This window comes from Myiozetetes cayanensis, unplaced genomic scaffold (genome assembly GCF_022539395.1).
Source record: "Myiozetetes cayanensis isolate MyiCay16 unplaced genomic scaffold, myiCay2020 scf22, whole genome shotgun sequence".
In the NCBI taxonomy this organism is placed as follows: domain Eukaryota; kingdom Metazoa; phylum Chordata; class Aves; order Passeriformes; family Tyrannidae; genus Myiozetetes; species Myiozetetes cayanensis.
Window position 1 is genome coordinate 6,912,626 of NW_026087434.1, and position 14,709 is coordinate 6,927,334.

Genomic DNA, 14,709 nt, shown 5'->3' on the forward strand with positions numbered 1-14,709 from the left:
GGTTTCCGAGAAAAAAAGCAGCAGGAAAAGAAGTTAAACCCTTGTGCTCTGCCATCAGCTTTCATTCTTGCAAACACTTTATCTGATTGCAGCTCCCAGGCAGTTGATTGTCACAGACCGGCAGCGGAGCCCGCCCCGAGCAGATCCCTATCGGAAAGTCTGCGCTGGTGGCAGATGGGGGCAAGGCATGGGTGGGCACCAGGAGATGGCCAAGGGAAGAGCAGGTTTGCTCCTGGGTGTCTGACATACCCTACAGGCACATGGGAGAGCAGCCTCGCTGGGGCTCCCGGGGGCTGCTGAGCTGCAAAAGCGTTTGCTGCTCATCGGCCAGACCCAGGGCCCAGGGCAGGACAGGGACATCAGCCTGTGCTCAGGGTCACTGCTGGGGCTGCTGAGGAACCTCAGGCCCTGTGCAGCAGGGCTGTGACCACAGCTGACACTGCACCCTCCCTTAAGGGGAGTTTTGTCTTCCCAGCCTTCCCGTTTCTGGCCCATGGACGCTCCTGGAAGCCACAAACGAGATGCTCCTGATGCAACACCGAGGGCAGAGGCTCCACGTCGGGATCAGTGGGGCTTTGTAGCCCTTCCAGGGATTTCTGCTGAGTCCAAACAGGAAACCACGACCATGGAAACTGCACTGGACAGTTTGTCTCCCTAACTACAGTGGAAGGCATCACAGTCCAGCAGCACTGAGCCCGTTGGCTGCAATCAGGGCTGCAGGAGGATGCTGGCAGCAGCATCCCTGTGAGAGGACAGGGGCAGGCAGCCAGTCCTTTCAGCCTTGCAATCATCTAGTCCTCTGATTAAGGCTAATTAAGCACTGCTTTAGCTGCTTTAGGAGAGACACAACTTCCCTTTGCCCTGGAACCCTGTAAGAGCAGGTTATATTGGCAAGAGGGGTTCCCTGAAGTTGGGAGGCCAGGAGATGGAAAAAAGGAAAAAAGGTCTGAAAAAGCTGCTTGTTACACTCGCTCCCATGTCAGGAGGGCTCTGGCACTGTCCCCAGGCACTGGTCCTTCAGCATCCCTTCTGTGCTCCCCAGTTTGGCACTCGAGCCGCCTCCTCACCCAGTGAGGATGCCCATCCCCTGTGCTGGCAGAGATGCTCAGAGGTGCTTGCCCAGCCCTGCCAGCCTCAGCCTTGACTTCATCCAGCCTAGCATTGGCTTCACCTTGGGCAAACAGCTTGAAAGCATCTCCTCCCTCGCTCATGGAGGGGGAGGTGGTGCAGGAGCCAATTCCTGCTCCTGTGACACACACAAATGCAGTTTAATGATCTGGGACATCAGTGCTCCACTGCAAAGTGTTGTCAGTGGGAAGTGGAGACATAAAGTGCACGATGGCCTCTGGGAACAATTGCTGTCCTCTTTGCTCTTAGCTTTGATTGCCAAATCTGGTCCAGCCGAGAGCAACCACAGAGATAAAGGCAGGATGTGGATGCAGCATCTCTAAGCTGCTCACACCTTTTGCTGCTTCTTCTGCAAAAAATAGCAGAGAATGAAGAGATGTCTCTTGCCTCAACCAGCACAGAGAGAACGACTCAGTTTAGTCAATCCTCAAATCCACCTCCCTTCTCCTTGTAACGCTGAAGAAATAAAATTCACTGAGCATAAATAGTGATAAGCATCAGGCAGTTGTTCTGTAGCCAGGAGCTGGTGGTTGGGCCAGAGTTTTGCAGGTTTTAGAGAGGAAAAGTTCAGCTTTGGTGTGAAACTGTCTGTTACAAAGCAGTTTCCCCGCCAATTCCCCAGCTGGTTTGCAATGCCCACTGGAAGTGCTTGGGCACAGCCAGCTCTCCCACCAGAGGCCAGCACAGTCCTTAGGGAGGTCTCTGTGCAGGGCTCACATGGATTTGAGCCTCTGTGTGTGCCAGTGGAGATCAGGTTTTGTTTGGGGACCAGGTTTCAAGAACAGCAAATACCCTTTCCCCCCCTGGATTTTTTACCAGCAGCCACCTGCTCTGCAAAAACCCGGTTACAAAAAATCACTGAGCTCCCATTTCTCATCGTATTTGCACCTTGAATTACTCCTTGTCCAGGAAACAACAAGAAAAGCCCTAAAAACAGCTCCACAATGAGCACAGGTTTCTGGTTAGCAGAGACAATCCCAATAACTGGCAGACAACTAGGAAGACATCCCAGACACCCAGGTCAGGACCCTCCAAAGGGTCAGCATTCCCCAAAACAGCCCTCCCTTTCCCACACCATCAGTCTGCCTCCTAAAAGACTACCATAAACATGCACAATACAGAGTGAAGCCTTACATTCATTTTAAAAACAACTCATCCCAAAGGAAAAAAAAACCTTTATACCTGTCCCTGGTATAAGTAAAATCCACAGCTCACTGTAACCAACAGGGTTATAGGTGCTGCTGAGAAAACAGATCTCCAAAGAACAAGCATTATCACCCTCTTAAAAGAGAATCATCTTCCCTTTTAAAGGAAGGTCTGGTGGGGAAGGACCCTCTGCCATCATTAACAGCAGTTTATCTCCTACCTCTCGGCTTGACAGTCCTGGAGCTGCAGCCTGGCCTCACCCTCAGGTCTCGGATGGAAATGGGCAAATAGTCAAAAAATTGATTTCAACATGTCCCTCCCTCACTTCTCCTTTTAAACACGGGGTCCGATGACTCTGCAAAACCCGGCTGCGCCTGCCCGAGGTTGGCAAGTGCAGGCACAGGACAGAGGAGAGGAAGGTGCTTTCGAAATGAGAAGAGGGACATCCCTGTTCCCCCTCCTCGGGACTGCCCAGATGGGGTTCCCCCATCCAGGAACCACGGGGTGCTGTGTGCTCTGGTCATCCACAGGGATGTCAGCCTTTCCCCCTTCCTTGTTTACTGGGGGGGCCTTCCAGTTACTTCTGCCCGAGCCCCACATCTCTCCTGCCAGAGGCTCCCCTGAGAGCTTTGAGGGCACCTCACAAAAACTGATGGCAGCTGGGAAGGATTGAGGGAGCACACAGCACCTCCCACATCATTTGGGCCATCTTAGGATGATGTCAAGGCAAGCTCCCTCCTTCTGGGAAGAGCAAAGGGGACTTCCAGCCACCCACTCGGGACAGGGCAGTTGTGAAAGCCCTGTCCCCCCTGGGAGCCCTGTTCAGGAGCACAAGAGCTGCCAGTTCCATGGCAGGGATGTGCAAGGATGACTCCAAGGAGGTCACAGACTTCATGTGTAGTCCCCACTCATTTGCCTCACAGCACCTTGTGAGCACTGGAAGGTGTTTTCACCATCACTGTCATGTGCTCTGCGTGTGCAGCAGCTATTTCTTCCACTTCCCTCTCCCAGTGAGATGATTTCAGTGCTGGACTCTGGATTTATCACCCCCTCACTGCAGGGCTGGGACAGTGGCTGCTCTCACTGCAGGGACAGGGAATGGGGGACACAGATTTCAAGGCCATTTTATGTGCTGAGTTGAGAGCGGGTGGAAGAACTTGAGGCTGAATCCTAGACCTGCTCCATGCCCCATGGTGCCCGTTAACCATCTTATCCTGGAGCACACATGCCAAATTATCGACCACCCTCAGCACCACAGTGCTTCCCCCACGGGTTTTCCACCAACAATTCTCCCCACACACACATCAGAGCCCCTGAGGAGCCTTCCAAGCCCTGTGGAGCTTGGATGACGGGAGGAGGCTGCGGGGCTGAACCCCTCCCACCACCCCCAGATTCCAGACAGACACACCAAAACATGGAATATTATTGCAGTCAATCCATGCCACGGGGAGAGTGACTGTGTCCCAGCCAGGGCCCAGCCCTTGCAGAGCCAAGTATGTGGAGGAGGAGGAGGAGACACGACTTGAGCAAGGGAAAGGAAAGGTTTAGAAAGACGGGATTTGCCAAACCCAGCTCGCAAATGGAGCCAAGCCGGTACCTTTTGCTCCAGTATCCAGGATCGTAGGAAATGTCAGGCAGGCTGGGAGGACGCAGCAGAGATGGATCCTGTTCTGTTTGCACCCCGAGGTGTGAGATCCAGCTCCCACCAGTGGGTACAATCCCTGCTCCTGCTCTCCGTGATCTGGGTCCCTTCACATCCCGCTGGGGCCTCTCAGGGTGGCTCAGTGCCGGCCCCTGAGCAAGGAGGGTGCTGAAATACCGGTTTCCAGTTCAGTCTCATGGTGGCAGCTCCTGGAGCTGACTCACTCAGGAGAGCAGACGGGTGAGTAACACCCGCTATGGCTGCAGAGAGAGCCCTTGACTAAAATAAAGATCCCCACCCTGCGCGTTCTGGCATTTCACACCAACCCACAACCCCCCACGTTTGTCACTTGGGCTTATCTGTGCAGCTTGAACCTGAAACCGCCCCCTGGTCACAGCCTGCCTTGGCTAAACCCACCTCCACCACACAGCTGGCAGCTCTTCACAGCTGGAGGAGCCTGTGATCCCCCTGCATCGCCAACACGAGCCACTCCCCGGCCAGGGCTGGCCTTGCTCCCGGCTGCTCCGGGAACAGCTGGATCCAAACTTCACCCCACGCCTCCTGCCACCTCCAGCAGCACTTGAGAAGGGAGACAGTGCTGCGAGCCAAAGCTCATAAATCACAGCGTCCATCACGTGGCAGAGACGCAATTTGACTGTCTACAGTTCGGAGAGCGGCTTGAAGTCCTCACAGACCTCCAAGGAAGGCACACGCAGAGGACAGGGAGGTGCTGGCCAGGTTGGGTTAACCCCAGTCCCTTTGACTGCTCAGTGCATCCCCCCAGCTAGAGAAAAAAAAAAATATGCAAAATTATTTTTATGCAGTAAGTTGAACAAAATAGGAGTAATTGAGGTAAAATCTGGGTAGAAGGGTGTGGAAGAAGAGGAGGGCTCTGTCTCTTCCTTCATCTGGAGGCAATCCTGGGCAAGCACACACAGGATGGGGTAATCCTCACCCTATGAGGATCCTTAATCCTTAAGGATGGAGTAATCCAGGGTAAAGACCTTCCCCAGCCCCCAGGGACAGCACCAAGATTTCAGGGCCAACAGTAGGAAATCTCTGAGTAGCACCCGCGGTTCCTGCAGCAACACTCGTTTTGTGTAAGATCTCAAAGCACTTTGGAAATACCCAGTTACACCACTCTCCTCCCCAAAGGAGGGAAACAGCCACCTTTTCAGCACGGGGAGCAGACACAAGGGGCAGGGAAGGACTTCTCAGGTGAAGAGCCTGAGTCACACCAAGGAGACAGAACTGCACATGGGGGTGGAAAACCTCTCTCTGCCAAAGGATTCAGCACTAACTGTTCCCTATGGCCCCTCTTTTCCTTCAGGAGTATAATACCATCTAAATACTGCAATTTAATGGCACCAATTTGGCTTTCACATGACATCCCTCTGCTACTCAGCTGGTTAATGATTAAGGCAGGGTCCAGACCTGGAGACGTGTTAATGCACAACATTTCCTGCTGCCCTACTCCCACCCCACTCCAGAGCAGCAGTAGACTCTCAACTGCACTTCCCTGCTTTAATATTTAAAACCTTTTATGTGGGCAGCAGGACCAGCTGACCTTTGCATTCTCCCTAAGTCCTTTCCCAAGCAGAGAACAGCTCCCAGTTCCCGTTAGGGAGATGGCAGCGAGTCCTGAGTGTCTAAGCCAAGTTTGGGACTTCAAACAGGGATTCTGACCAGCATCTAGAATTGTGCTGCTCCACTCAGCCCTGCCTGACTGTGACTTGCCCCAGCCTTTTGGCCCCACAGCCTCAACATTCCCAAAATGTGCTCCACTTCCCATCAGCACTCCCCAAGCACACAGGAATACCGTGCTCAGTCTCTTTTGTTTCACTCCTCCTCCCCTCCCCACAGACCACGACCAGCTCCAGCCTGAGAGAACGGAACATTCAACCCCAAACCACTGTGAAAAGCCCACAGTTCAAAAGCCAGATTTAGCTCAGGGACACCCGTGCTGAGGAAAGGAATATTTCATTTATTCCAGCCTGACTCATGCTTTAAATATATTTCCCTTTTTCCAGACAGCAAACCTCATGGTGTCTCTGCAGGTCTTGCCCTTTGTCCACACCAAGGGAAGAGACTCAGCTTGAGCCACGGAGCCGTTCCCATGGGAGCAGGTATCGAAATGTTTCTCTCTCGAGGACCTTTAGTTGAGGAAAGATTTTCAAAAAGCCTCGTGGATTTGTTCTGACTGCTGGCCTGAGAGCTGCACAGGGAGCTGGGCTGGGCAAGACACCTGGAAAGTCCGTGCAATCTGTGTTCTCTAGGATTCTCTGTCTGGGAGTAGAGGGTAACTGGGACAGAGCCAGTACAGAGAGGTTTCTGCAGCATCTTACAGTTGGATGGATGTGATTGAGGAAACCTCGATGTGCAGTAATTTAATTCACAGAACAGGATTTAGCTGGTTCCTAGTGGACTGTAATGTTTTATCTCTTAAATGTTTTCCTCCTCCACCCACCTCTTCTCAAGAAAACCAACCCAAGTGGCTCAGCCAGCCTTAAAATGCAGCAGAGCAGCCATGTGGGAGGACAGGAGAGTCAAAAGGGATGAACAGCCAAGAACAAAACCCAAGTGATTTTGCTGTTTAAATCTCCCTCTCCCCATCCAAAGCCACCATCAAGTTTCCCCACTCACAAACACAAAAACGCCCCAAGTTTTGAGCTGATTTCTGTTTACTTCACAGTCTTGGCAAAACAAATCTGCATTCAAAAGTTCATTTAACATTAATATATTAATCAAACATTTTCAAAATAAATACTTTTTTTAAAATAACCATTTCTTTACATCACTGCAGTAGCAATTCTAGAAAAGTCAGTGCACAGATAGTAGCAATTTCATTAATCAGCTAAACTCAAACAAAAAGAAAACAAGAGGTGGACCCTTTTTCTCTCCAAGCAGGCTGCATGCAGCAAGTCTCAGCAGTTCCCTAGCACAGGGATCTTTCATCACACTTGCTGGGAAGGATTTTCTCTCTCAGCTGTCAGAAGTCAGAGTTAAGTGTGACTTGTGCAAAGCTTTGTACAACACAAAAGTTTCACAACCCAGATTCTGGTCAGTCCTGCAGAGGTTCTGCACTGGAGTTGTTGCTAATGAGACCGAGGAGTCAATGCTATGGAAGGAAAATGCTGGAACCCTCTGAGGAGTCTGTATTAAAGTGATTGGGAAGTAAATTCACAGCTGGAAGAGGAACACTAACAGCAATAAACAACATTCAAACCAGCAGCTCGTTAGTACCTTACAGCTTATGCCAAAGTTTTGCACATTCTCTCAAGTGCTTCCAGGGCAGAAGAAGTAAAGCAACCACTTTCTCCTCCTTAGCTGTTAATTCACCAGGTAAATCCCAGCAGCAAGATGCTCCACTGGCCAAAAACTGTAACTTGTGTTACAACAAATTAAAAACAAAAGTGCATTGTAGACTCTAAAGAGAATATTCAGGATTTAGTGACTCACATAATCGGAAAAAAGAGAACAGAAACATTAGTGTTCCCATGGGATCTAAACTAGCCAGATGCTACTGAAGAACCCTGTAAAGAGCAGTGTGTTGTCTGAGGAAGGGAAGCTCATCAGCATTGTCATACACAGTGTGCAGCAGGAGAATTTGGAGGGCTACCAGATTATTCACTACAATTGTCAGGAATGATTTAGCTAAAAAAAAAACAAACATAGGTGTCTTATCTCCTTTGAGATGCCAAAGGTTCCCTTTGAAGCCCTTTCTTGGTAGCAGAGGGGAGAGTTGGATGTGACACTCTGGGTTGGGAGGAATAACCAGAGACACCCCTGTGTCCAGAGGTGCTCTTGGATTACACACTAAGGTAAAATCAAGACACCTCCAACCCCGCAAGAGCCTTGTTTCCATGTTAAGGGCATGCTAATCAGCAGTTTGGAGCAGCTGCTTACTCTGAAGAGGTACAATTTAAGTATCAAAAGAAACAGAGCTGAGAGAAGCAATCACAGATGAAGGGAACCTCTTCATCAGCAAGGGAGGAGGGAATGCTGCAGGACAGCAAACCCCCAGAGCTCCAGAGGTGACCCAAGGCTGCTGAAATCCCTCCCCTTGCTCTGCACACACCCACTACCAGAGCCCCTGAAAGCCATGTGCCTTGGGGGAAGGCTCTACTCCTCAGTGCTATGGACCGTGCCCCAGAATTCTGCCAAAATGGAAAAAAAAGAAAGCATCGAGTTGTGGAGAAGTTCTGTGTCAGCTTATTGGTTCTTCTTGTCCTCTGGTGGGAAGTATGGAGGAGGGGGGGGCTGGTCCTGGAATTAAGAGGGTAAAAGATCATCAGGTCATGGCTGAGACAAAATAAACCCCCTCCCCCCAGAAACCCCAAGATACCAAAATCAACTGGGACAAATTCTGCTGTGCCACTGAGAGAAGAATTGCCAGACACAGCCTTGGGCTCCCCCTGCAAACCCAGAAGGACACAGGGACTCACCGTGGGCATGTAGACGTTGTGTGGGTTGCCTGGGCTGTAGTAAGCACTGGCAGCAGCTTCAGCAGCCTTTGCTTCAGCTGCCAGAGAGAGAGAAGTGACAGGTTGGGGGACACAGAGAACTCTCACAATCCAACAAAAACTCCCCATGTTCCTGGCCATCAGGTGCTACTAACAGGGCAGGGTATGACCAGTGCTCAAGTTGCAAAACAGCTACAACAAACACAGCTGAGCATCATCTCTTCCAGTCACCACAGGATTGTCAACTCCCAGTGAAACAGAGCGAGAGTTGGGTTGGAAATGTCAGCTGGGACCTGCCTGTCAGCCGTGAAATGCTAACTGCTGCCTTGCCTGAATACAGACAGTACCCTTTAAACTGGCAGTGAACAAACCAGCCTTCCTGGGAGTGAAGACACAAGGCAAAACAAAAATCGGCACAAGTTTACAGCAGCTCAGGGGATTCGTGTTTTGAAGATGGAAATTTATGAGGATGAGCCAGATTCTCTGTTTCTGCAGAGCACAAAAACCCTGTACAACCCTCTGGAGCAGTGCCACTTTCCAAATAACAATTCAAGGATGAATAGTTGTTTATTCAAATCTAAGAGAAGTTAAATCCTCATCTAGAGAAATATCCTTATCTCTAAGAGATCTGTGGCTGTGTCCAACCACAAAAGCTGTTCCCCTCAACCCACAAACAGACCTATGAAGAACACGTTCAAAATCATTTTAATAAATCCCAAATGAGTGAAAAATGAGAGTGATACTTCCCCACCTCCTTTCCATCACCTAGTTCTCTGTTCCATATTGGTTAAACAAAAGTAATCAGGTTAGAATGAAACAGGGGAAGGGGGAGTAAATATCACCCAACTCACATATGCAAACTAAAATGGGCTAGAAACACATTTCACCATCAGTTTTGTTGTGTTCCTCCATGAGGGCAAGATTACCACCACAGGAGAATCACAAACTGTATTTTTTCCATCAAAAGAAGAATAAATCCAGCTGTAAAATACCCACTAAGGGTGAGTACTCTAGAGAGAATCAGGCTGGCCTCCAGACTGAGCTGGATAGAGAGGGCTGGAGACAGAGGACAGGCTGCAGGAGCTTCCTAATCCCTCTCCGAAACAACTTTTAACTTCTAAGTGGAGCTTTTAAGTTCCCCAAGAGAAAACAGACAAGAAACAACGTCTGTCTCATGGGTAACAAAAGTGTTGTGAGATAACTCACCTGGACACACTTTTCTTACCTGCAGGAGTGGAGGGCAGGTCTGGACCACTGACAGGGGGTTCCATGGGCCCTGGATATGGTGGGGGTGGAAGCTGCATGTAGCCCCTGTCTCCATCAGCCACAGGAGGACCAGGATAAAAGTCTGTCAGGAAAGGAAATCACACAGCAAAAGAACTTAACTCCTTTGGGTGGAGTTACACGGCCAAAAGAAGCCAAGACAAACGCAATTAAACTCAGGAACAAAAGCTGTACAAAGTCATCAAATCCAGCCTAAAATACTGTGTGAAATTTGCGTTCCCCTTTTTACCTATTTGAACTCTTACCAACTGGAACAATCCCCAGCCTCAATTCCCAGACTTACCAGGAGGAGGTGGTGGGTATGGATAGGCCCCGTTGGCTGCAGGAGGTGCAAAAGCATAGGATCCATTTGGCATGTAGGAATAGCCATAAGCTCCACTGGGTATTTCACCTCTGGAGACTGGAAAAGCAAAGACAAGATCTCATGAAAAACATCAAGCCTGCATCAAACGAACACCAACAAACTTAGGGAGTCATCATGGGAAAAACAAACAAGTGTCACCCCAATAAATCTGCCGTTCACTGGATGGGGAAAAAAGTATTTTTTAAAAGCAAGCAAATTTTGGGTAAAGCCTGAAACTCACACATATTTGAGTCCCACCTGCTGCGACCTAGAGCTGCCCTTGCTGTGTGGTGAAGGCCAGGCCTCCTGAAACCACAAAACCCTGGCACAGAGCAGCGGACTCCCATACCTTGTGATGCCACGTGCAGCATCGTCTGCCCGAACTCGATCGCACCCCCGGCTGAAAAGGTCATCTTGAACGTGGCAGATCCTTCCCAGCCACCTGAGGGAGGAAAGACAAGAGGAGTTCATAAGCCAGGAGAAGCTGTTTCCATGCTATTTAGCTGCCATGCTGTATCTACAGATGTCCTGCATATAATTCTTGAAAGAGCTTATCCCAAAAATAAAAAAAAAAAGGCAGATGAAGTGGTAGAATTACGTTGCCATCAGAAAAATTCACAGCATGGTATTGTCAGGTCAGCAGACACCTGCAGAAGAAACACCCATGAGGGAGACCTTCAAAAGCTTTCTGGAGTTGTGTCTGTTGCCACGCCAGCTGCCACAGCTATCAGGAGCACTGGATTTGCTCCTGCTTTGGATAAGATTAGTACAGAAGACAGGGATTGTGTTAATCCCGTTTGGTAAAAAGCCTTTGCAACTACACCTGTCAGCTACAAATTAGTTTGGGAGTTTGAGTGCCCAGTGAAGCAAAGGGCTTAATGAAGAACATGGTCCACATAAATACATTAGGAGTCCACAGAAGATATTTCATGTCAGGATAATAATAATTAAAAAAAATAATAATAATTTGTGACATCTCACATTACAGAATAAAAAAGACAAACATGCACAGAGTTACAACAAAGCATCAAAGCAGAAGCTGTGGTAGAGCTGAAAAAGAAACAAGTAGATTAAAGAGCCTTTTTGAGCTAAACCAGACTCTCATGGCTGTTAAGGCAACATCATCATTAGAAGAGAGGGCCTCTGGGGAAAATTCACAAAGATTTGGCTAAAGCCCTTTGTCTTTCACACAGTTTAGTTTGTCTTTACTGCTCGGGCTCCCTCTCACGCTGGATGGTCCCACTCTGCTCCCACACAGAGGTTCCAGTGCTGATTTCAGGGTTCCAGCTGAAGGCTCCTAAGCCCCGAGCTGGGATTTCCGTGTCACATCTAACAGATTGAACAGAGCTGAGGATGAAAGTCTGCTGAGCTCTGTGTCTTTGGTAAAAACAACGGTGAAACCCAAAATTATCCTTGAAAACATCTGCCACGGCCTTCTCACTGAACACAATGTGAAACAGCCCCTCGAAGATTTCCCCTAATTTCAGGACAGTCCGTTCTCTTCCAAGTGCCATTTTCACTGCCAGGATGCACCACAGCAAAGGCACAAGAACCACGATGGAGAACAGTGCTCTGGGGATCTGCACCCGAGAACACAAACAAATCCAGGAAGGATCCAAGTCCTTGGCACGGGAGGACCTGGATGCAGGTGGGACAGGTGACCCCAAGTGACCAAAGCAAAATCACACCCTCCCTCTGGCTGACCCCACTCTGATGTTTACGTACTGAGATCACTTGGTTGAGTGAAGTCAGTATTTTGCAGAGGGCAGGAATGGGGTTGGGTTGCAGAGCAGACCTGGTCACTGTAACAGAACAGGGAGCTGATAAGGGGAATATTTTTAGGTGCCAGTTTCAAAGACAGAAACACATTTTATCAGGACTGTGAAAACCCATTTGGTCAGTGTTCAGTTTTGGTTACCCAGGACTTTGGCAGGAATTGAGCAGCTGAACTGAGACACAGAACACACCCTGTCCCATACATACCTCCTGCCTCTGCTTTCACTGTGCCCTTGATATAATTTGCTCCAAACACCGGCTGTTTAATCTCACAATCCTTCAACAAATAAAAGGGCATCACGAAAGACTGCATTGCATCCTTCCCCTTGGACACAAAGATAACCTGAAAAGGGAATAACATTACAGAAGCTCCTCAAAACAAACAAGGAAGCACAGCCCCGAGTTGTTACCCGAAGAGACTTTTGGTGGACTGAAACTCCCTCCCACATCATCAGTCCTGCAAGCCAAAAGCTACACAGAACAGCCAGGGGGGTAAACCAAAGCCTCAAGGTAATAAAGCCTTCCAAGCAGTGCCTTGCTCAGATAACTCTCCTCCCAGCTCCCAGAGAACTCGCTGCTCCACACAGCTATGATTTAGTAGCTGTGCTGTTGCACTCAGCATTTCCAGACCACTGCTAATTTCCAATTTGAAGATGCCTGATGGACTAAACAGCTGCCTGTACAAAGACTAACCAGATTTATTATCTTCTGACAAATAGGTGGGATATGCAGTGAATTCATAATGCTTCCCAGAGGCAGAGGGATGAGCCCCACTTCAAGCAGGAGTAGATTATCCCGACTTTCATGCACTGAGGACGTTTAAATACAGAATGGCAGAGAGCCTTTATCTCCTTATCCAGGACAAAGCCTTCCACCACTTACCCGGTAGGGAGTCAGGAAAACACTCCCTTCTTGGTCCCTTTGAAGGCCTCTGGCATGGGTTCCATATCACTGAAGGTAATTTCTACATGGTCATAGGTCATCAGAACACTGCCAACCATGAGAGAACAGAAAAGTGTTACAGCCCAAGGCAGAAGTGCAACATGCACATGAAGTTTACTGACCTACCAAACCTGCCTGTGCTGAGCAGACATCATCAGCCTGGTTTGCTTTTTTATTCTGTTGGCAGCAGCAACTGAAGGAGCACTGGCTGCTTGTTCCCTCCTCGGTGTGCTGACACAGCTGCTGCTGTCTGTGTAGCTGGGCAGGGAATCCACTCAATTGAGCTGATCAAGATCTCAAGACATTTCCTTTCTTTTTTCTCTCTCTCTCTCTCTTTTTTTTCTTTTTTGAAGTTGTGTTGCATTTCTGCTGGGTCAGTTCCCTAATTCAGCTCCCCACATGACAGGGGAAGGGCTGCAGGAGCAGGAACTGCCCAGCCTGGCTTATGCAACGCTGGTTTTTGAAGGTCTCACCACGGCTCTAGTGTGCCTTTGACAAAAATGTGACCAAGAGGAACTCCCCCTTCCTTGCCACAAGACCTCCTTAACCCGTGTTGCCTGCACCGATTCCTGAATTCTCAGTTAGAAACTGGCCTGATTAAAACCTTGCATGGGCACAGCAGGTAACTTGTACTGACACAACAGCACCCACATTAGAGACTGTAATCCCTAAAGCTGCAGAAACCTCCACCACCTCTATCTTTGGCTGCTGGCATGTGTCCATCCTCCTTGCCTCCTGCCAGCAAGTACCTGTCCCTCCAGGAAAAGCTCTGGAAGTGCAGAGGGGCCAGGTCTGCCCAGACTGCAGCATTCCAGCTGGATCAGCCCAGGCTGCCACGGGACAGGCAGCCCCGGATCCAGGGCAGGCTCAAAGCTTGGAACAGCAACACCTTTAAGCTGCTGCAGTTGTTTCAGCAAATGGAAATTCAGGCGACAGAGTCGATCCTACTAAATTCTTCCAGGAGAGGCCACATCCCAAGGGGAGGTCGGGTGCAGAATTCTTACACCGACGCTTAAGTGGTCCCACGGAAAGGAGCCCCGAAGGATGAAGCCCTCCCTCCTCCGCCCCCGAGGCAGAGGACTCCTGTGACTGCCACGTCAGACCCAGGCAGAGGGCGCGGGCAGCCTTGGCCGCGCACACAGAGGCAGCTCTGTGCAGGCTCGTCGTTTCCATGGTTATATCCCAGCACCTTTCTCCAGCACTGCCGCTCCTTCCCCAGCACACGGAGACAGGAGCCAGCAAACCGCGCCGGGCCTCTGAACCGGGGCACGATGCAGGTGCAGCAGGCGAGAGCACCCCCGAGAGGGGATCCCGGACCACCTGGGTGGGAGCTGGCTCTGCCAGCCCTCCCTGGGCACTGCCGGGCCCAGGGCACGGCCGGGATGCTGCGGGGAGCGCTGCGGGGCCCGCGGCCCAGCACAGCTCCCCCGGCAAGGCCCTGCGGCAGGGGGATGTAACTGGCCGCAACCCGCACGGAGACGAGGGGAGGACGAGCAACGCCGGCACCGAGAGGTTTAAACCTCCCCCTTTCATCCCCTCACCACCCCCCTGCCCACAGACAGCCGCTCCCCCCGAGGGGGAAGGCAGGATGAAGGCGGGGGGAAGAAGGCAGCTCCGCGCTACCCCCGGCCGCCGCGGCCGGAGGAAGGGAGAAGGGGATAGCACCTCACTTCTCGCTGTTGTTAACGATGACGCCGCCGCCCTCCGAGTGGTTCTTGTTCAGCGCCATCGCCGCCTCCTCCTCCTCCTCCTCACAGCATCCACCCCGCTCTGCGCCTGCGCGGGGAAAGGAGTGACGCCTGTAGGCGCGCCGGGCATGCTGGGAGTTGTAGCCCGCGCCCTCCCTCAGAGCCATCTTACTCGGTCCCGCGGTGCATTCTGGGAGTTGCAGTCCGCCCGCCGGCCGCCATGACACACACGCCCCTCCCCTCAGGGAGCTGGGGGTCATGGCGGGCCCGCTGTGTGTAAATAATTGCGATGTCCGG

The 14,709-nt window shown here is 50.7% G+C and overlaps 1 protein-coding gene across 1 annotated transcript; it reads right to left on the reverse strand.

Annotated features, from left to right (window-relative positions):
* Nucleotides 1-6,579: 6,579 nt before the first annotated feature.
* On the reverse strand, nucleotides 6,580-14,470 carry WBP2 (WW domain binding protein 2). The gene is given in 9 exon segments (XM_050319054.1): nucleotides 6,580-8,182; nucleotides 8,362-8,438; nucleotides 9,605-9,727; nucleotides 9,947-10,063; nucleotides 10,356-10,448; nucleotides 11,990-12,125; nucleotides 12,665-12,687; nucleotides 12,690-12,772; nucleotides 14,395-14,470. Coding segments are annotated over 9 exon segments (765 nt in total). The 5' UTR covers nucleotides 14,454-14,470; the 3' UTR covers nucleotides 6,580-8,128.
* Nucleotides 14,471-14,709: the final 239 nt, after the last annotated feature.